Here is a 23,675-nt window from a genome sequence, read left to right as displayed (position 1 = left end):
AGTTAAATCATTATATCAGATGAAATCATAGCTATGTGAGTTACAAGTTAAGTGTATAAGTTAAATCATTATATCAGATGAAATAATAGCTTTGTGAGTTACAAGTTAGGTGTATAAGTTAAATAATTATATCAGATGAAATGATAGCTATGTGAGTTACAAGTTAGGTGTGTATTAAAGTTAAATCATTATATCAGATGAAATGATAGCTATGTGAGTTACAAGTTAGGTGTATAAGTTAAATAATTATATCAGATGAAATGATAGCTATGTGAGTTACAAGTTAGGTGTGTAAGTTAAATAATTATATCAGATGAAATCATAGCTATGTGAGTTACAAGTTAGGTGTATAAGTTAAATCATTATATCAGATGAAATGATAGCTATGTGAGTTACAAGTTAGGTGTATAAGTTAAATCATTATATCAGATGAAATGATAGCTATGTGAGTTACAAGTTAGGTGTATAAGTTAAATCATTATATCAGATGAAATGATAGCTATGTGAGTTACAAGTTAGGTGTATAAGTTAAATCATTATATCAGATGAAATCATAGCTATGTGAGTTACAAGTTAGGTGTATAAGTTAAATCATTATATCAGATGAAATCATAGCTATGTGAGTTACAAGTTAAGTGTATAAGTTAAATCATTATATCAGATGAAATAATAGCTATGTGAGTTACAAGTTAGGTGTATGAGTTAAATCATTATATCAGATGAAATCATAGCTTTGTGAAAGCTATATTTCTATGATAATTATATGCTAATTGTCTCATTATAATAGGGATGACCGATATGATGGTCTGAGGATATGTATCGGGGATTCACTCTGTAAACAACTGAATAACCTTCATTTATTCATGGTTGGTTGTGGTGCTATTGGATGTGAAATGCTCAAAAATTATGCCTTGCTTGGAGTCGGGGCTTCACAGGAAGGCTTGGTAAGTAGTATTAGTTGCTACATATCTGTCAATACAGGAAGACTTCTGTATGCATATGCAATTGTTACATTTTTCACTAGAAGGTTTAAAAACATTGGTAATTAAAAGCATGTGGCTGGGTAATATATAGTCAGGGTTCGCACGGTCCTGGAAAACCCTGGAATTTCAAACCCTCCCTGGAAAGCCCTGGAAAACCCTGGAAAAATGTGCCCTACCCCTGGAAAACCCTGGAAAATGATCATGTTCAATCGATCGATTAATATTGACGATCGTCATGTGTGTGCTCGAGCCACCCATTCTGAATCTCGTAAATGTGAAATCGCGAAAATATTTTCAAAGTCTTTTGCCACGCTGGGTGATGAATCAAAATTCACGCCGATTGAACCCAGACAGTCAAGCGATCGTTCCACGAGACACTTTGCCCCACAGACCGTGCCTATTTAGTTGAATGGGCGCCGCAGTGTTTCTTTCGATCTTGCATACTATACATGTTGTATATTGCTACTCCATACATCTCCCAGTCGTCATTTCAGGGACATGATATTGTAACAGTCCCGGCCGGGGTAACATGTACAGTAGGTCTGTTAACAAGATTATCGTAACACTGTAGCGAGTATCAAAGCATCATCAACCTTGATTAGAAATTGTTACAAGTTCGGCGCACGAGTCGACTGATACTACAATCTAGGGATAGGGCCTAGGGAAGTGCAAGTTGAATTTCCGGGTTGTGGAAGTACGGTTGTGACTTTTATTTCGTTGATAAATGGGTATTTGTGTTACATGTTCTAAAAGAATAAACTACTGTTTTATGTTGTCGGTACAGTAACATTCGTCAATGGTCAAGTTGAGTTGAAATCGCGATGTTCTGCAACTCATGGCATCCGTACATAAACATCGAGACGCAAACGATGAATGTATTCAGTTATTCATAGCTCGAAATTTCGTTACGTAAATGACGTTTTTATTTAAAATTTTGAAGAAAAAAATTATTTTAGGTGGCTTATAAATCTAGTAACATCAAACTATACAATAACGAGGACAAACTTTAGTTTTTGATTTATTTTTCTGGATATGTCTGAATTAGACTGACGAATGCTGCGACACGATCAATGCACCAGCTTGACGAAACGGCTACTTAGGGGGTAGGGCAGAGGTTTCTCCGTTAATCTTAGCGTGTAAACGTGGTTTTGAAACCAATATCTTGCATAGTGTCGATTGTCTTTAAAATGTTTTGTGACATATGGGAACTGTTGTTGATTTTTCTCGTCCATATCAGACAATTAGATGTCATTCAAAAAATATACTTTAGTGTCAACACCCCTGGAAAATGGCCAAAATCAATATGAATACCCCTGGAAAACTGACGAAACACCCCTGGAAAGTCCTGGAATTTTGTTTTGCTTTAAGTGTACGAACCCTGATAGTGGATGGGATAGATGGATGGTAGTAAGTAAAGTAGGCTGTTTGATGTTATCAGAAGATGGTTGATGCTTTGTTGGTATAGTAGATAGGAATAGCTACTTGGTGGTAGTGGATAGGAATAGCTACTTGGTGGTAGTGGATAAGACAGGCTACTTGGTGGTAGTGGATAGGAATAGCTACTTGGTGGTATAGTAGATAGGAATAGCTACTTGGTGGTAGTGGATAGGATTAGCTACTTGGTGGTATAGTAGATAGGAAAAGCTACTTGGTGGTAGTGGATAGGAATAGCTACTTGGTGGTAGTGGATAGGAATAGCTACTTGGTGGTATAGTAGATAGGAATAGCTACTTGGTGGTAGTAGATAGGAATAGCTACTTGGTGGTAGTGGATAGGAAAAGCTACTTGGTGGTAGTGGATAGGAATAGCTACTTGGTGGTAGTGGATAGGAATAGCTACTTGGTGGTAGTGGATAGGAAAAGCTACTTGGTGGTAGTGGATAGGAATAGCTACTTGGTGGTAGTAGATAGGAATAGCTACTTGGTGGTATAGTAGATAGGAAAAGCTACTTGGTGGTAGTGGATAGGAATAGCTACTTGGTGGTAGTAGATAGGAATAGCTACTTGGTGGTATAGTAGATAGGAAAAGCTACTTGGTGGTAGTAGATAGGAATAGCTACTTGGTGGTAGTGGATAGGAAAAGCTACTTGGTGGTAGTGGATAGGAATAGCTACTTGGTGGTAGTGGATAGGAATAGCTACTTGGTGGTAGTGGATTGGAATAACTACTTGGTGGTATAGTAGATAGGAATAGCTACTTGGTGGTAGTGGATAGGAAAAGCTACTTGGTGGTAGTGGATAGGAATAGCTACTTGGTGGTATAGTAGATAGGAATAGCTACTTGGTGGTAGTGGATAGGAAAAGCTACTTGGTGGTAGTGGATAGGAATAGCTACTTGGTGGTAGTGGATAGGAAAAGCTACTTGGTGGTAGTGGATAGGAATAGCTACTTGGTGGTAGTGGATAGGAATAGCTACTTGGTGGTATAGTAGATAGGAATAGCTACTTGGTGGTAGTAGATAGGAATAGCTACTTGGTGGTAGTGGATAGGAATAGCTACTTGGTGGTATAGTAGATAGGAATAGCTACTTGGTGGTAGTGGATAGGAATAGCTACTTGGTGGTAGTAGATAGGAATAGCTACTTGGTGGTATAGTAGATAGGAAAAGCTACTTGGTGGTAGTGGATAGGAATAGCTACTTGGTGGTAGTAGATAGGAATAGCTACTTGGTGGTATAGTAGATAGGAAAAGCTACTTGGTGGTAGTAGATAGGAATAGCTACTTGGTGGTAGTGGATAGGAAAAGCTACTTGGTGGTAGTGGATAGGAATAGCTACTTGGTGGTAGTGGATAGGAATAGCTACTTGGTGGTAGTGGATTGGAATAACTACTTGGTGGTATAGTAGATAGGAAAAGCTACTTGGTGGTAGTAGATAGGAATAGCTACTTGGTGGTAGTGGATAGGAAAAGCTACTTGGTGGTAGTGGATAGGAATAGCTACTTGGTGGTAGTGGATAGGAATAGCTACTTGGTGGTAGTGGATTGGAATAACTACTTGGTGGTATAGTAGATAGGAATAGCTACTTGGTGGTAGTGGATAGGAAAAGCTACTTGGTGGTAGTGGATAGGAATAGCTACTTGGTGGTAGTGGATAGGAAAAGCTACTTGGTGGTAGTGGATAGGAATAGCTACTTGGTGGTAGTGGATAGGAATAGCTACTTGGTGGTATAGTAGATAGGAATAGCTACTTGGTGGTAGTAGATAGGAATAGCTACTTGGTGGTAGTGGATAGGAATAGCTACTTGGTGGTAGTGGATAGGAATAGCTACTTGGTGGTAGTGGATAGGAAAAGCTACTTGGTGGTAGTGGATAGGAATAGCTACTTGGTGGTAGTAGATAGGAATAGCTACTTGGTGGTATAGTAGATAGGAAAAGGTACTTGGTGGTAGTAGATAGGAATAGCTACTTGGTGGTAGTGGATAGGAATAGCTACTTGGTGGTAGTGGATAACACAGGCTACTTGGTGGTAGTAGATAGGAATAGCTACTTGGTGGTAGTGGATACGAATAGCTACTTGGTGGTAGTAGATAGGAATAGCTACTTGGTGGTATAGTAGATAGGAATAGCTACTTGGTGGTAGTGGATAGGAATAGCTACTTGGTGGTAGTGGATAGGAAAAGCTACTTGGTGGTAGTGGATAGGAATAGCTACTTGGTGGTAGTGGATAGGAATAGCTTCTTGGTGCTATAGTAGATAGGAATAGCTACTTGGTGGTAGTGGATAAGACCGGCTACTTCATGGTAGTAGATAGGAATAGCTACTTGGTGGTATAGTAGATAGGAATAGCTACTTGGTGGTAGTGGATAGGAATAGCTACTTGGTGGTAGTGGATAGGAAAAGCTACTTGGTGGTAGTGGATAGGAATAGCTACTTGGTGGTAGTAGATAGGAATAGCTACTTGGTGGTATAGTAGATAGGAAAAGGTACTTGGTGGTAGTAGATAGGAATAGCTACTTGGTGGTAGTGGATAGGAAAAGCTACTTGGTGGTAGTGGATAGGAATAGCTACTTGGTGGTAGTGGATAGGAATAGCTACTTGGTGGTAGTGGATAGGAATAGCTACTTGGTGGTATAGTAGATAGGAATAGCTACTTGGTGGTAGTGGATAGGAAAAGCTACTTGGTGGTAGTGGATAGGAATAGCTACTTGGTGGTATAGTTGATAGGAATAGCTACTTGGTGGTAGTGGATAGGAAAAGCTACTTGGTGGTAGTGGATAGGAATAGCTACTTGGTGGTAGTGGATAGGAAAAGCTACTTGGTGGTAGTGGATAGGAATAGCTACTTGGTGGTAGTGGATAGGAATAGCTACTTGGTGCTATAGTAGATAGGAATAGCTACTTGGTGGTAGTGGATAGGAAAAGCTACTTGGTGGTAGTGGATAGGAATAGCTACTTGGTGGTATAGTAGATAGGAATAGCTACTTGGTGGTATAGTAGATAGGAATAGCTACTTGGTGGTAGTGGATAGGAATAGCTACTTGGTGGTAGTGGATAGGAATAGCTACTTGGTGGTATAGTAGATAGGAATAGCTACTTGGTGGTAGTGGATAGGAATAGCTTCTTGGTGCTATAGTAGATAGGAATAGCTACTTGGTCGTAGTGGATAGGAATAGCTACTTGGTGCTATAGTAGATAGGAATAGCTACTTGGTGGTAGTGGATAGGAAAAGCTACTTGGTGGTAGTGGATAGGAATAGCTACTTGGTGGTATAGTAGATAGGAATAGCTACTTGGTGGTATAGTAGATAGGAATAGCTACTTGGTGGTAGTGGATAGGAATAGCTACTTGGTGGTAGTGGATAGGAATAGCTACTTGGTGGTATAGTAGATAGGAATAGCTACTTGGTGGTAGTGGATAGGAATAGCTTCTTGGTGCTATAGTAGATAGGAATAGCTACTTGGTGGTAGTGGATAGGAATAGCTACTTGGTGGTAGTGGATAGGAATAGCTACTTGGTGGTAGTGGATAGGAAAAGCTACTTGGTGGTAGTGGATAGGAATAGCTACTTGGTGGTATGGTAGATAGGAATAGCTACTTGGTGGTATAGTAGATAGGAATAGCTACTTGGTGGTAGTGGATAGGAATAGCTTCTTGGTGCTATAGTAGATAGGAATAGCTACTTGGTGGTAGTGGATAGGAATAGCTACTTGGTGGTATAGTAGATAGGAATAGCTACTTGGTGGTAGTGGATAGGAATAGCTACTTGGTGGTAGTGGATAGGAATAGCTACTTGGTGGTAGTGGATAGGAATAGTTACTTTGTGGTAGTGGATAGGAATAGCTACTTGGTGGTAGTGGATAGGAATAGCTACTTGGTGGTAAAGTAGATAGGAATAGCTACTTGGTGGTAGTGGATAGGAATAGCTACTTGGTGGTAGTGGATAACACAGGCTACTTGGTGGTAGTAGATAGGAATAGCTACTTGGTGGTAGTGGATAGGAATAGCTACTTGGTGGTAGTAGATAGGAATAGCTACTTGGTGGTATAGTAGATAGGAATAGCTACTTGGTGGTAGTGGATAGGAATAGCTACTTGGTGGTAGTGGATAGGAAAAGCTACTTGGTGGTAGTGGATAGGAATAGCTACTTGGTGGTAGTGGATAGGAATAGCTACTTGGTGGTAGTGGATATGAATAGCTACTTGGTGGTAGTGGATAGCAATAGCTACTTGGTGGTAGTGGATAGGAATAGCTACTTGGTGGTAGTGGATAGGAAAAGCTACTTGGTGGTAGTGGATAGGAATAGCTACTTGGTGGTAGTGGATAGGAAAAGCTACTTGGTGGTAGTGGATAGGAATAGCTACTTGGTGGTAGTGGATAGGAAAAGCTACTTGGTGGTAGTGGATAACACAGGCTACTTGGTGGTAGTAGATAGGAATAGCTACTTGGTGGTAATGGATAGGAATAGCTACTTGGTGGTAGTGGATAGGAATAGCTACTTGGTGGTAGTAGATAGGAATAGCTACTTGGTGGTAGTGGATAGGAATAGCTACTTGGTGGTAGTGGATAGGAATAGCTACTTGGTGGTAGTGGATAGGAATAGCTACTTGGTGGTATAGTAGATAGGAATAGCTACTTGGTGGTATAGTAGATAGGAATAGCTACTTGGTGGTAGTGGATAGGAATAGCTTCTTGGTGCTATAGTAGATAGGAATAGCTACTTGGTGGTAGTGGATAAGACCGGCTACTTCATGGTAGTAGATAGGAATAGCTACTTGGTGGTATAGTAGATAGGAATAGCTACTTGGTGGTAGTGGATAGGATTAGCTACTTGGTGGTAGTGGATAGGAATAGCTACTTGGTGGTAGTAGATAGGAATAGCTACTTGGTGATATAGTAGATAGGACAGGCTACTTGATAGTAGTGGATAGGAATAGCTACTTGGTGGTAGTGGATAACACAGGCTACTTGGTGGTAGTGGATAGGACAGGCTACTTGGTGGTAGTAGATAGGAACAGCTACTTGGCGGTTAGTAGATAGGAATAGCTACTTGGTGGCAGTGGATAGGAATAGCTACTTGGTGGTAGTAGATAAGACAGGCTACTTGGTGGTAGTGGATAGGAATAGCTACTGGATGGGTAGTAGCTAGGAATAGCTACTTGGTGGTATAGTAGATAGGAAAAGCTACTTGGTGGTAGTAGATAGGAATAGCTACTTGGTGGTATAGTAGATAGGAAAAGCTACTTGGTGGTAGTAGATAGGAATAGCTACTTGGTGGTAGTGGATAAAACCGGCTACTTGGTGGTAGTGGGTAGGAATAGCTTCTTGGTGGTATAGTAGATAGGAATAGCTACTTGGTGGTAGTGGATAAGACAGGCTACTTGATGGTAGTGGATAGGAATAGCTACTTGGTAGTAGTAGATAAAACCGGCTACTTGGTGGTAGTGGGTAGGAATAGCTTCTTGGTGGTATAGTAGATAGGAATAGGTACTTGGTGGTAGTAGATAAGACCGGCTACTTGGTGGTAGTGGATAGGAATAGCTACTTGGTGGTAGTGGATAAGACCGGCTACTTTGTGGTAGTGGATAGGACAGGCTTCTTGGTGGTATTGGATAGGAATAGTTACTTGGTGGTATTGGATAGGAATAGTTACTTGGTGGTAGTGGATAAGACCGGCTACTTTGTGGTAGTGGATAGGACAGGCTTCTTGGTGGTATTGGATAGGAATAGTTACTTGGTGGTATTGGATAGGAATAGTTACTTGGTGGTAGTGGATAGGAATAGCTACTTTGTGGTATTGGATAGGAATAGCTACTTGGTGGTAGCGGATAAGACAGGCTACTTAGTACTTGGTGGTAGTGGATAAGACAGGCTACTTGGTGGTAGTGGATAAGACAGGCTATTTGGTGGTAGTGGATAGGAATAGCTACTTGGTGGTAGTAGATAGGACAGGCTACTTGGTGGGTAGTAGATAGGACAGGCTACTTGGTGGTAGTAGATAGGAATAGCTACTTGGTGGTAGTGGATAGGAATAGCTACTTGGTGGTAGTAGATAGGACAGGCTACTTGGTGGGTAGTAGATAGGACAGGCTACTTGGTGGTAGTAGATAGGACAGGCTACTTGGTGGTAGTGGATAAGACAGGCTACTTTGTGGTAGTGGATAGGACAGGCTACTTGGTGGTAGTAGATAGGACAGGCTACTTGGTGGTAGTAGATAGGAATAGCTACTTGGTGGTAGTGGATAGGAATAGCTACTTGGTGGTAGTAGATAGGACAGGCTACTTGGTGGGTAGTAGATAGGACAGGCTACTTGGTGGTAATGGATAGGAATAGCTACTTGGTGGTAGTGGATAGGAATAGCTACTTGGTGGTAGTGGATAGGAATAGCTACTTGGTGGTAGTGGATAGGAAAAGCTACTTGGTGGTAGTGGATAACACAGGCTACTTGGTGGTAGTAGATAGGAATAGCTACTTGGTGGTAATGGATAGGAATAGCTACTTGGTGGTAGTGGATAGGAATAGCTACTTGGTGGTAGTAGATAGGAATAGCTACTTGGTGGTAGTGGATAGGAATAGCTACTTGGTGGTAGTGGATAGGAATAGCTACTTGGTGGTAGTGGATAGGAATAGCTACTTGGTGGTATAGTAGATAGGAATAGCTACTTGGTGGTATAGTAGATAGGAATAGCTACTTGGTGGTAGTGGATAGGAATAGCTTCTTGGTGCTATAGTAGATAGGAATAGCTACTTGGTGGTAGTGGATAAGACCGGCTACTTCATGGTAGTAGATAGGAATAGCTACTTGGTGGTATAGTAGATAGGAATAGCTACTTGGTGGTAGTGGATAGGATTAGCTACTTGGTGGTAGTGGATAGGAATAGCTACTTGGTGGTAGTAGATAGGAATAGCTACTTGGTGATATAGTAGATAGGACAGGCTACTTGATAGTAGTGGATAGGAATAGCTACTTGGTGGTAGTGGATAACACAGGCTACTTGGTGGTAGTGGATAGGACAGGCTACTTGGTGGTAGTAGATAGGAACAGCTACTTGGCGGTTAGTAGATAGGAATAGCTACTTGGTGGCAGTGGATAGGAATAGCTACTTGGTGGTAGTAGATAAGACAGGCTACTTGGTGGTAGTGGATAGGAATAGCTACTGGATGGGTAGTAGCTAGGAATAGCTACTTGGTGGTATAGTAGATAGGAAAAGCTACTTGGTGGTAGTAGATAGGAATAGCTACTTGGTGGTATAGTAGATAGGAAAAGCTACTTGGTGGTAGTAGATAGGAATAGCTACTTGGTGGTAGTGGATAAAACCGGCTACTTGGTGGTAGTGGGTAGGAATAGCTTCTTGGTGGTATAGTAGATAGGAATAGCTACTTGGTGGTAGTGGATAAGACAGGCTACTTGATGGTAGTGGATAGGAATAGCTACTTGGTAGTAGTAGATAAAACCGGCTACTTGGTGGTAGTGGGTAGGAATAGCTTCTTGGTGGTATAGTAGATAGGAATAGGTACTTGGTGGTAGTAGATAAGACCGGCTACTTGGTGGTAGTGGATAGGAATAGCTACTTGGTGGTAGTGGATAAGACCGGCTACTTTGTGGTAGTGGATAGGACAGGCTTCTTGGTGGTATTGGATAGGAATAGTTACTTGGTGGTATTGGATAGGAATAGTTACTTGGTGGTAGTGGATAAGACCGGCTACTTTGTGGTAGTGGATAGGACAGGCTTCTTGGTGGTATTGGATAGGAATAGTTACTTGGTGGTATTGGATAGGAATAGTTACTTGGTGGTAGTGGATAGGAATAGCTACTTTGTGGTATTGGATAGGAATAGCTACTTGGTGGTAGCGGATAAGACAGGCTACTTAGTACTTGGTGGTAGTGGATAAGACAGGCTACTTGGTGGTAGTGGATAAGACAGGCTATTTGGTGGTAGTGGATAGGAATAGCTACTTGGTGGTAGTAGATAGGACAGGCTACTTGGTGGGTAGTAGATAGGACAGGCTACTTGGTGGTAGTAGATAGGAATAGCTACTTGGTGGTAGTGGATAGGAATAGCTACTTGGTGGTAGTAGATAGGACAGGCTACTTGGTGGGTAGTAGATAGGACAGGCTACTTGGTGGTAGTAGATAGGACAGGCTACTTGGTGGTAGTGGATAAGACAGGCTACTTTGTGGTAGTGGATAGGACAGGCTACTTGGTGGTAGTAGATAGGACAGGCTACTTGGTGGTAGTAGATAGGAATAGCTACTTGGTGGTAGTGGATAGGAATAGCTACTTGGTGGTAGTAGATAGGACAGGCTACTTGGTGGGTAGTAGATAGGACAGGCTACTTGGTGGTAGTAGATAGGACAGGCTACTTGGTGGTAGTGGATAAGACAGGCTACCCGTTGGTAGTGGATAAGACAGGCTACTTTGTGGTAGTGGATAGGACAGGCTACTTGGTGGTAGATAGGACAGGCTACTTGGTGGTAGATAGGACAGGCTACTTGGTGGGTAGTAGATAGGACAGGCTACTGGGTGGGTAATAGGACAGGCTACTGGGTGGGTAGTAGATAGGACAGGTAGCTGGGTGGGTAGTAGATAGGACAGGTAGCTGGGTGGGTAATATGACAGGCTACTGGATGATGGCAGATAGCATGGCTGGGTGTTACTTGATAGCATGACTGGATGTTTGTATATAGGGTAACGGGGTGTTAGTAGATGGGATGATTGGGTTTTAGTATTGGATGACTGGGTGTTTGTATATATGATGACTGGATGTTGGTATATAGGATGACTGGGTGTTAGTATAAAGGATGACTGGGTGTTTGTATATAGGATGACTGGGTGTTAGTATATATGATGACAGGGTGTTAGTATATAGTATGACTGGGTGTTAGTATATATGATGACTGGATGTTTGTATATAGGATGACTGGGTGTTAGTATAAAGGATGACTGGGTGTTTGTATATAGGATGACTGGGTGTTAGTATATATGATGACAGGGTGTTAGTATATAGTATGACTGGGTGTTAGTATATAGGATGACTGGGTGTTAGTATAAAGGATGACTGGGTGTTAGTATATAGTATGACTGGATGTTGGTATATAGGATGACTGGGTGTTAGCATAAAGGATGACTGGGTGTTAGTATAAAGGATGACTGGGTGTTTGTATATTGGATGACTGGGTGTTTGTATATAGGATGACTGGGTGTTTGTATATAGGATGACTGGGTGTTTGTATATAGGATGACTGGATGTTTGTATATAGGATGACTGGATGTTTGTATATATGATGACTGGGTGTTTGTATATAGGATGAATGGATGTTAGTATGACTGGGTGTTTGTTTATAGGATGACTGGGTGTTACTTTATAGGACGACTGGGTGTTAGTAGATAGGATGACTGGATGTTTGTATATAGGATGACTGGGTGTTAGTATATAGGGTGACTGGGTGTTTGTATATTGGATGACTGGATGTTTGTATATAGAATGACTGGATGTTTGTATATAGGATGACTGGGTGTTTGTTTATAGGATGACTGGGTGTTAGTATATAGTATGACTGGGTGTTTGTATATAGGATGACTGGGTGTTAGTATATATGATGACAGGGTGTTAGTATATATGATGACAGGGTGTTAGTATATAGGATGACTGGGTGTTTGTATATAGGATGACTGGATGTTAGTATATAGGGTGACTGGATGTTTGTATATAGGATGACTGGATGTTTGTATATAGGATGACTGGATGTTTGTATATAGGATGACTGGATGTTTGTATATAGGATGACTGGATGTTTGTATATAGGATGACTGGATGTTTGTATATAGGATGACAGGGTGTTAGTATATAGGATGACTGGGTGTTAGTATATAGGATGACTGGGTGTTAGTATATAGGATAACTGGGTGTTAGTATATAGGATGACTGGGTGTTAGTATATATGATGACTGGGTGTTTGTATATAGGATGACTGGATGTTTGTATATAGGGTGACTGGGTGTTTGTATATAGGATGACTGGGTGTTTGTATATAGGATGACAGGATGTTAGTATATAGGGTGACTGGATGTTTGTATATAGGATGACTGGATGTTTGTATATAGGATGACTGGATGTTTGTATATAGTATGACTGGATGTTGGTATATAGGATGACTGGGTGTTAGTATAAAGGATGACTGGGTGTTTGTATATAGGATGACAGGATGTTAGTATATAGGGTGACTGGATGTTTGTATATAGGATGACTGGATGTTTGTATATAGGATGACTGGATGTTTGTATATAGGATGACTGGATGTTTGTATATATGATGACAGGGTGTTAGTATATAGGATAACTGGATGTTTGTATATAGGATGACAGGGTGTTAGTATATATGATGACTGGGTGTTTGTATATATGATGACAGGGTGTTAGTATATAGGGTGACTGGGTGTCGGTATATAGGATGACTGGATGTTTGTATATAGGATGACTGGGTGTTAGTATATAGGGTGACTGGGTGTTTGTATATTGGATGACTGGATGTTTGTATATAGGATGACTGGATGTTTGTATATAGGATGACTGGGTGTTTGTTTATAGGATGACTGGGTGTTAGTATATAGTATGACTGGGTGTTTGTATATAGGATGACTGGGTGTTAGTATATATGATGACAGGGTGTTAGTATATAGGATGACTGGGTGTTTGTATATAGGATGACAGGATGTTAGTATATAGGGTGACTGGATGTTTGTATATAGGATGACTGGATGTTTGTATATAGGATGACTGGATGTTTGTATATAGGATGACTGGATGTTTGTATATATGATGACAGGGTGTTAGTATATAGGATAACTGGATGTTTGTATATAGGATGACAGGGTGTTAGTATATAGGATAACTGGATGTTTGTATATATGATGACTGGGTGTTTGTATATATGATGACAGGGTGTTAGTATATAGGGTGACTGGGTGTCGGTATATAGGATGACTGGATGTTGGTATATAGGATGACTGGGTGTTTGTATATAGGATGACTGGATGTTTGTATATAGGATGACTGGATGTTTGTATATAGGATGACTGGATGTTTGTATATAGGATGACTGGATGTTTGTATATAGGATGACTGGATGTTTGTATATAGGATGACTGGGTGTTTGTATATAGGTTGACTGGGTGTTTGTATATAGAATGACTGGGTGTTAGTATATAGGATGACTGGATGTTTGTATATATGATAACTGGGTGTTTGTATATAGGATAACTGGGTGTTAGTATATAGGATGACTGGGTGTTATTATATAGGGTGACTGGGTGTTTGTATATAGGATGACTTGATGTTTGTATTTAGGATGACTGGGTGTTTGTATATAGGATGACTGGGTGTTAGTATATATGATGACAGGGTGTTAGTATATAGGATGACTGGGTGTTAGTATATAGGATGACTGGGTGTTTGTATATATGATAACTGGGTGTTTGTATATAGGATAACTGGGTGTTAGTATATAGGATGACTGGGTGTTAGTATATAGGATGACTGGGTGTTTGTATATAGGATGACTGGGTGTTAGTATCTAGATGACTGGGTGTTAGTATATAGGATAACTGGGTGTTAGTATATAGGATAACTGGGTGTTTGTATATAGGATGACTGGGTGTTAGTATATAGGATGACTGGGTGTTTGTATATAGGATGACTGGGTGTTAGTATATAGGATGACTGGGTGTTAGTATATAGGATAACTGGGTGTTAGTATATAGGATGACTGGGTGTTAGTATATAGGATGACTGGGTGTTAGTATATAGGATGACTGGGTGTTAGTATATAGGATGACTGGGTGTTTGTATATATGATAACTGGGTGTTTGTATATAGGATAACTTGGTGTTTGTATATGATGACTGGGTGTTAGTATATAGGATAACTGGGTGTTAGTATATAGGATGACTGGGTGTTTGTATATAGGGTGACTGGGTGTTAGTATATAGGATGACTGGGTGTTTGTATATAGGATGATTTGGTGATAGTAGGTATGATGGCATGGTGTTAGTATATAGGATAGGACTAGCAGTTGGATGGTAGAGGGTAGCAGGTAGCTGTTATATTAAATATTCAATGCCCCCAATTGGCGTTCTTGAACTAAAGTTTTCTCCCAAATTCATGGTTTCTAACATTATTGTTGCTACATTCTATAGAGTGCCCCACACGGTTAAAATGTCATTACCCAGAATGCTTTGTGTATGACCTTTAGATGATTGGTTTTTGAGATATCTTAATAAGGCGAACACCTACAGAGTGTCTGGTCTGACTCAATTGTAGGAACACCAAAGTTCATTCACCTACCTTGCCATTACACAGTTTAACGGCAGCTGTTTCTGCAAAAATTGCTGACATAAATAGTTCCACACATGCTTATTAACCTTGTTTTTCTATACTGCCGTTTTGAATGAGAGACAGTGAATGGTATCTGGAGTACAATCCTAATGACGAGCGATCATAATTTTACGTGTGTTTTTCACTCACAAAATCGAATTTCAACATGGCAGAAGTAATTAATGCCTCCTGTAACATGGTGTACGATATAAATTATGTTACCATCTTTGGATATTTCGACTGAACTTGACTCGAAATACATCGTTGAATACATGTATTTAGCTATATGGGAACACATTGTATTTGTGTGTAAGCATCAAATTCCTGCTAAGTCCTTGTAAGTTGCCGATGGCAGTTTATATTTGAATTTTTGAATGCAGGCAATCTTGTGACCCATACCAAAGCCCATGCTAACATTTTGGGGGTTATTATTGTCTATATAATGGATTACTTTGGTTTTATTTCTTTTTGTTACGGCTCAATAATGACTTGTATTTGTACTGGCTCAGTGTGTAGAGGCCAGTGGAGGAAACGGGTTATGCACGATACAGCGATTTTCCGATCAAATTTTTAGTCCCCACCGGGTGAATTGTATTCCGTCTGTCCGTGTGTCCGTCCGTCCGTCCGTCCGTCCGTCCGTTCGTCCGTCCGTCCGCAGCCATTTCTTGGAGATGCCTTGACCGATTTTTTTCAAACTTGGTACAGGGGCAACATACAATGGCATACATATTCACATCAATTTGTTTCATGATACGATCCAATATGGCCGCCTAGCAGCCATTTTGTTTGCAAATTTTCCCTGTCTAAAGCCTTAACTCAGACATGCTTGAACAGATCTCATTCAAAGTTGGTATTAGGATAGTGTTCTATGACATACATGTGCATATTCATTGTTGTCATGATACAATCCAATATGGCTGCCTAGCAACCATTTTGTTTGTGAATTTTCCATGTCCAAAGCCATAACTCAGACATGCTTGAACAGATCTCATTCAAAGTTGGTATTAGGATAGTGTTCTATGACGTACATGTGCATATTCATTGTTGTTGTGATACGATCCAATATGGCCGCCTGGCAGCCATTTTGTTTGTGAATTTTCCATGTCCAAAGCCATAACTCAGACATGCTTGAACAGATCTCATTTAAAGTTGGTATTAGGACAGTGTTCTATAACATACATGTGCATATCCATTTTCGTCGTGATACGATCCCCAATACCCGACCCATCCTTTATTGTTGTAGGCATGTTCCATGTCCAACAAGCAGACACAACATATCTAAGTCTGTTTGATTTAGGTTCACAAGTGTTGTTGCGTGATCAGAGTAGTGATAATTCCTTAAAACCCAATCATAGCGGGGACTATGTCATTCTCAATGACTTGTTTATGTTCGTCTTTCAGTGTAAAATTTCAACATCACTGAAGCAAAATCTGTCTTCCCTAACATCGTTTACAATGTAAATGGCAATAAATAAACAACCTATGTTTGTTTTATTAATATTTTATTACTTTAATCCATATTTCGGTTCTGTGTGTGGCATTTGAATGTATGTATTTGCTAGTATGATGTAGAAAATTTATTTTTCATTCAAATCATACCTTATTTTTCAAAAATAAGCAACTCTAAGTATTTTTATATCAATTTGATTACATAACACTCACTCTCACCTTATGTTAGTGAGGGGGTTGGTGGAGAACAAACAATCCCATGAGGCCAATGGTGGTGAAGGCGTTTAATTGACTAAGCAAGAAAAGTGAACTTTTTCATTTGCAACTTCGTGCGACAGCTACCATGATCCTTTGATATACCAATTGTGTCCCAACCCTTAGGTAAAATTTACATTACCGTAAATACATCTTTTTTAGCTCCGCTGTCACCGAAAGCTGAAAGCGTAGCTTTAGGTATAGATTGGTATAAGAGGTATAGATAGTAGAGTTAGTCATAGGTGTCTGTCAAATTGTTATATTTTCATCATCTTCTCTGAAAGTAACAACCAGAATACTTCGATATTTGGTGTGCATGTTCCCTGGGGGGAGGCTATTCAGATTTGTTCATGCCAAGTTGATCTGTGCCATTTTGCCATTTTGCCAGATTGCTTTGATATCTGGTGTGTTGATGCACAGAGGGTAGCTTACTTAGATTTGTTAATTTCAAGTCAGCACGTCTTCTTTTCTATTTTTGATGATTTTTTTGTAATTTGAAAAAAAAATGAATATGTTAATGAGTATTATGGCCGACGCCATATTGGAAATCAGACCAGGAGACTTTAAGTAAACTGCCACTTTTCAAAAGACACTATTGACGTCAAACAAGCAATGTAATATGTGCTATAGTCATAATTCTACGCATTGTGTGCCCAAATGACAAGCGTTTGTTCGAAACAGGGTTGTAAACTTCAAATTTAGAGTCCACCATTTTAGATACTGTAAACGCCTAAACCTCAACTGACATCTCCTCTTTCGTACCAGCAACACAAATTTTGGAATTACATTTAGGAATACCAATTTTCCGACGAATTCGGGACACATACTTGAGGCCCTGAAACCTCGACCCGGTTTTTTGCTCATACTACCCTAGTAGTTTCCTTAATATGGACTGGAAAGTTTTACAAATTTCACAAAAAGGTGGCTTTTTTTGTGTTTTAAATAACTATAACTATGTTGCCGAACATCACTATTTCTCAATTCAACTCGATGATTTAGGAATGTTACTGTACCAGCAAACATAGGAAAGTAGTTGTTCTTTTTAGAACATGTAAAAAAAATCAATTATCGACAATATAAATGTCAAAACCACACTTCCACAACCTGGAAATTAAACTGCGCTATGTCATCAGTGGTCGTATTGCGTACCGCCGTGCATCAAACTTCCAAATAGTGTAACAATTTCTCCTTGAGGTACAGTGATGCCTCGATACTCGTTACAATGTTACGATAATCGTGCCAACAGGCCTGCTGTTACAATATTTCAATGCATGGTGATGTTATGTCGCCTATGCTATACGATGATACGGTAGCGCGTGAAGAATGCACGTAGTATATGGAAGGTGCATGCGTAGTCACTGCGCGCCGCAATGTATCCCTGGGAGAACCACCAATTTTTTTCGCATAGTATATACAACGCCCATGCATACTAGTCATTGAGCCGCTACGCGGCAGCTTCGCTGCCGCTGCGCGAGCTATTAATCGCCATCTTAGTTTCCGTACGGCGACAATCCCAAGTACCCGGATGCACAAGGACGTACCCGGAAGCAAGTCGTTGTCAGCCATACCTTACAGTGGTAACATTATTCACAGAATTGTTGTTTTCGAGTGAAAACCCGTCTTGAATTGTATAACTCTAACAAATGAAGACATGTCAAGTTATATTTTGAAAGTTGTATCGCTAGTTTGAGACGATTTTCTCACGTACTATCGAGGCTTACTTGGACTTGGACCTTACTCCAGTTCATCGGGAAGTTTAGCCAGTCCGATAATTCTTTCTGGTTTAGTTTACAACACTTTTGATCACGCAGATTTTGTTGTTGTGATGAAAAGAAATTTAAAAAAAAAGATCACTTCAACCATTTCGTTGTGTTTTCTATGTGAAAGGTAATCGAACATGAACGAGTGTTACCACTGTAACGTATGGCTGAGAATGACTCTCTTCCGGGTACTTGGGAATGTCGCCGTACAGAAACTAAGATGGCGATTAATACATTTCTTCCCTATATATATCTACTACAACTAGTACAAGTTGAATGTTGTTGACTTGGTAAATTTGTTAGAAAATTGAAATTGAAATTGCCTCAAATTATTTTTGATCCCTAGTTTATTTCATTCATCATTAAAATTTTCCAGGGTTAAAGCTGTAAGACACTAGAATTATTTATCGCAAACCTCAAAATCCTCTTTTTTTCTTTTTCTTGTGTGCATTTCCCAGTCATTTTTTTTCTTAGATTTTGTGCAATTTTTTAAAACAGCAGATTTTTGTTATAAAATGGTGACTATGGTATAAAAGTACAATACATTACCAACTTCTGTGTAAAATGTGTTTTATAGTGAGACATCATATGAAACCACTAACCACTTTTATTTTTATTACATCACTAAAACAAAACTGCATAGTGAAGAGCTGAAGAACTGGCCCACTTCTACATGTCACCAAAATAAAAAATAAAATAAAAAAAACCCAGCAGAGCTATTCTGACTGATAGGTCGCTTGTTTATCTCCACACAACCATGACCTCTATAAATGAATTTCGACCACCCTAAACTTACAGCCATACGGCACCTCTGACACTATGTACTACTACTACTAGTTCTGAATGTGTTTCTGTCACTTCTTACTTTATATGTAACCTTTCATTCACTTTCTGTTACAGATTACTATTACTGACAATGATTTAATTGAGAAATCTAATCTAAATAGACAGTTTTTATTCAGACCTCGGCATATACAAGTGAGTCTTTGTTTATTTGTTGTTGTTGTTGTTGTTGTTGGAGTGTGTGTGTGTGTGTGTGTGACTGACTACTAATATGTGTAGGTCTAAGTACTACTTATAGTAACTTGTAAAGGTACGTAGTCAAGGTAATCTAAGCTTGCCTAGAACACAGCAGTCGTGTGTGTGTGGGGGGTGGGTATGTGTGCGTGTATGTATATTTATTTATATATTTATGCATGTGATAAGTCAAATAAAATTGCCAAAGTCAGAGCAAGTAAAGTTAATATTTGTACTTACTTTATTCAATTTGAGCTATTTTCTGATTATGATCTCTGTGTCTGACATTTTCCTTCTTATTGTACAGAAGCCAAAGTCATCAACAGCAGCAGAGTCTGTTCTTCAAATCAATCCAGGTAAGGATAGCTTTCTTTCTCATTTGGCTAAAGGTGCACAATTTTAGGGCCAAGGTCAATGGTTCATTGTTGGATAAAAAACCTTAATTCCTTAAGTTTGGGGATAGGGGTAGCTGGTTGAACCATTTTAGTTCTCATACTTTTAATGGAATCTGCTCTGTACCCCTACAAATATCTAAATGTCGTCAAATAAAAAAATTGAATTTTAGCTGAAGTAAATGCATTGCACTAGATGTATAGAATACATTTTGGGACCAAGGTTAATTCGATGATGTCAACTTCTCACTATCCCTCCAACAGTTGCATACTACTAGGCTGCCAGCTAAGGAAATACAAACAGCACTTTGAGGACAATTTCTTCAAAGTTCTGGTATATTCACTTCTAAAAATTCCTGTCACCACTGATGAATGCCCTGGAAATGAACTTACTAGCTTTGACAACTCTTGTTCCCACTTTTTTTATTGACCATCATATAAAGATACTGTTTAGATAGTGTTCATCAGTATACTTTATTGAGGCCGTCCATGGTAGTCATAGTCTATATCTTGGCTATGTGACCACTTATTGCTAAAATACTTGATGTTGTTGATGCTTTAGTTGTCAGCTTTTTATAGTGAACATTAAACTTCAATAGAAGAGAATTTTTCTGACTACATAAATGCCTTGTATTTTTTGAAATTTAGTATATTGTTTAAAATAACTATCAATTTTTGGCTCATCTAACACAACCAATACTGGGTGTGTTCCAAGCCAACCGATACTGGGTTGGTTCAAGTCAACCAATACTGGGTTAGTTCCAAGCCAACCAATACTGGCTTGGTTCATGTCAACCAATACTGGATGGGTTCCAAGCCAACCAATACTGGATGGGTTCAAGTCAACCAATACTGGTTGGATTCCAAGCCAACCAATACTGGATGGATTCCAAGCCAACCAATACTGGATGGGTTCCAAGCCAACCAATACTGGATGGATTCCAAGCCAACCAATACTGGATGGGTCCAAGCCAACCAATAGTGGTTGGATTCCAAGCCAACCAATACTGGTTGGATTCTAAGCCAACCAATACTGGATGGGTTTGAACCCACACTACAGTAGTAAGAGGCACTTGAGATAATGGTACGCCCACTGACAACCAGCAATGTTTTTATTGAGGGATAAACTGTACGGTTGTTAGAAGTACATTCAATGTTCTGCACTGTGTTAGACCACTTTATCAAAATTTTACTTTTCTTTTCTTTTTTGTAGCACTATCTATAGAGGCAATGCAGCATAAAGGTAGGTCATATCCCTCCTATGACCTACTTTATGGTAGGTCATATCCCTCCTATGACCTACTTTATGGTAGGTCATATCCCTCCTATTACCCACTTTATGGTAGGTCGTATCCTTCCTATGACCCACTTTATGGTAGGTCATATCCCTCCTATTACCCACTTTATGGTAGGTCATATCCCTCCTATGACCTACTTTATGGTAGGTCATATCCCTCCTATGACCTACTTTATGGTAGGTCATATCCCTCCTATGACCCACTTTATGGTAGGTCATATCCCTCCTATTACCCATTTTATGGTAGGTCATATCCCTCCTATGACCTACTTTATGGTAGGTCATATCCCTCCTATTACCCACTTTATGGTAGGTCGTATCCCTCCTATGACCTACTTTATGGTAGGTCATATCCCTCCTATGACCTACTTTATGGTAGGTCATATCCCTCCTATTACCCACTTTATGGTAGGTCATATCCCTCCTATTACCCACTTTATGGTAGGTCGTATCCCTCCTATTACCCAATTTATGGTAGGTCATATCCCTCCTATTACCCACTTTATGGTAGGTCATATCCACCTCTTACCCACTTTATGGTAGGTCATATCCCTCCTATGACCTACTTTATGGTAGGTCATATCCCCCTATTACCCACTTTATGGTAGGTCATATCCCCCCTATTACCTACTTTATGGTAGGTCATATCCCCCATATTACCCACTTTATGGTAGGTCATATCCCCCATATTACCCACTTTATGGTAGGTCATATCCCCCCTATTACCCACTTTATGGTAGGTCATATCCTTCCTATTACCCACTTTATGGTAGGTCATATCCCTCCTATTACCTACTTTATGGTAGGTCATATCCTCCCTATTAACCACTTTATGGTAGGTCATATCCACCTCTTACCCACTTTATGGTAGGTCATATCCCCCCTATTACCCACTTTATGGTAGGTCATATCCCTCCTATTACCCACTTTATGGTAGGTCATATCCCTCCTATTACCCACTTTATGGTAGGTCATATCCCTCCTATTACCCACTTTATGGTAGGTCATATCCCTCCTATTACCCACTTTATGGTAGGTCATATCCCTCCTATGACCTACTTTATGGTAGGTCATATCCCTCCTATTACCCACTTTATGGTAGATCATATCCCCCCTATTACCCACTTTATGGTAGGTCATATCCCCCCTATTACCCACTTTATGGTAGGTCGTATCCCTCCTATGACCCACTTTATGGTACATTATATCCTTCCTATGAGCCCCCTGTTAAAGCTAAGGCCAAGCAGTAAGTATGTTCTTTGTCAATTTTTTTTCAGGGACTTGCACAAAAAATGAATTAGGAAACAGTCAATTAAATAGTTGGTCATGGGTTTTCAGGATAACTGTTTTTACATTTGCTGTGGATTCATTCATAGATCTTGATAGTATAGTTCTAATAATTTACATTGTTTTTACTAGTGTGTCCTCAATCTGAACAAAAAATCTTTAATGATAGATTTTTTGAAAGCCAGGACATTGCAGTGAATGCATTAGACAATGTGGAGGCTAGAAGATATATGGATAGGTGAGTTTTATTTACATTGTATCATGATTATGATTTGATTTTTGTGTGATTAATTACATTAAAGGTATATTAGCTGCAACGGGGACTATTTTTAAAAACTATTTTTGTTCTTATTTTCAATATAATTTTACTTTAACACATGGCATAGCATGTAGAATGACCTCGTGTTCAAAGCCAAACAACCTTCCATAAATGTGTGAGGTCAGTGCGATATCAAAGTAGACTGCGCGTGCTCTATTTCTCCAACGTTGTAGTGACGTTGTAGTCGGAGTTTGTCGATGACTCGACGTGATATGGTTTAGCGATGTGTGGTGCCACATCACGGTAAAAGCTAACTGGAAAGAAACGTGCCCAGATTCGGGAAAACGAGGAGAAAATTAACATTCGTGGGGAGAAACATCGTTGGAAGGAAATTAGTTGAGATTGCAAGGACAGTAGCGAAATTCCTGATCGGCTGGTAAGTTTACAGAGTTAGAATAATCATGACTTTATGTTGTCGTTTTGACTGCAAATTTGCTGTATAACGTTAGTTTTGATTTTGAGTTTTCTTGTCTTTAGTTTTCATCATTTTTTCATACAAGAACTAAGAAATATTGAAAAGTATCTTTAAGCCATTCAAAACAGTCAAAATAGCGATGTTTCACGAAATGTTGAAACGGGTAACTGTACCTACAGACTAAGACCATGGCAGTCAGTTGTGAATAAGACGCCTCATTTGACAAGTCGCGTTGCTAAAGTTTTTAGCATACTCTCGCTGTTTCGTTCACAATGTTATTATGCAAAGAGTTACTTTATCATTTTGACAGCATTGAAGTAGTTTGAGACATCTTTTGGGTCATGAGGGGGTCCCATATTATATTGAAGTTTGGAAATGTCTGATTTTTTGGGGCAGGCAAGGGCATAATAACTGAACTTTGTATGCAGAGCGGCTCCACGCTGGGTTTGTTTGTGCCGGTGTAGTTTTCCAGATGTCAGAACAATAGAAAGCTTTCTTAAAAAAGTAAGGTAGAAAATAAAAACCCAGTGTTACAATTATTGCAATTAATTTTGAGTGAAAACCCCCTGAAGATAAAAAAGCTTTGAAAAAGTAATATAAATATGAAGTTGAACACAAAATAAAACAAGTGCACTATATTTTCATTTCAAATTGATTCATAATTATCAAGTTTGCCTATAGCTCATGGATCTATT

The 23,675-nt window shown here is 39.5% G+C and overlaps 1 protein-coding gene across 3 annotated transcripts in view; it reads left to right on the top strand.

The window, feature by feature from the left end:
* Nucleotides 1-23,675, top strand: part of LOC144443172 (ubiquitin-like modifier-activating enzyme 6) — a 179,940-nt gene that overhangs the window by 70,000 nt on the left and 86,265 nt on the right. For all 3 annotated transcript variants that reach the window (XR_013481672.1, XM_078132550.1, XM_078132549.1), the window contains 5 exons: nucleotides 788-944; nucleotides 19,154-19,231; nucleotides 19,578-19,626; nucleotides 20,876-20,905; nucleotides 22,379-22,484. Coding sequence is in view for 2 of the 3 variants with exons in the window: in XM_078132550.1 (XP_077988676.1) it covers nucleotides 788-944; nucleotides 19,154-19,231; nucleotides 19,578-19,626; nucleotides 20,876-20,905; nucleotides 22,379-22,484 (420 nt within the window). In the remaining variant the exon portion in view is untranslated. The remainder of the gene's footprint in view (nucleotides 1-787; nucleotides 945-19,153; nucleotides 19,232-19,577; nucleotides 19,627-20,875; nucleotides 20,906-22,378; nucleotides 22,485-23,675) is intronic.

The sequence above is a fragment of the Glandiceps talaboti genome, chromosome 12 (genome assembly GCF_964340395.1).
Source record: "Glandiceps talaboti chromosome 12, keGlaTala1.1, whole genome shotgun sequence".
Classification (NCBI taxonomy): domain Eukaryota; kingdom Metazoa; phylum Hemichordata; class Enteropneusta; family Spengelidae; genus Glandiceps; species Glandiceps talaboti.
Note: the sequence above shows the minus strand (reverse complement) of the source record. Positions and strands in the feature narration are given on the sequence as shown.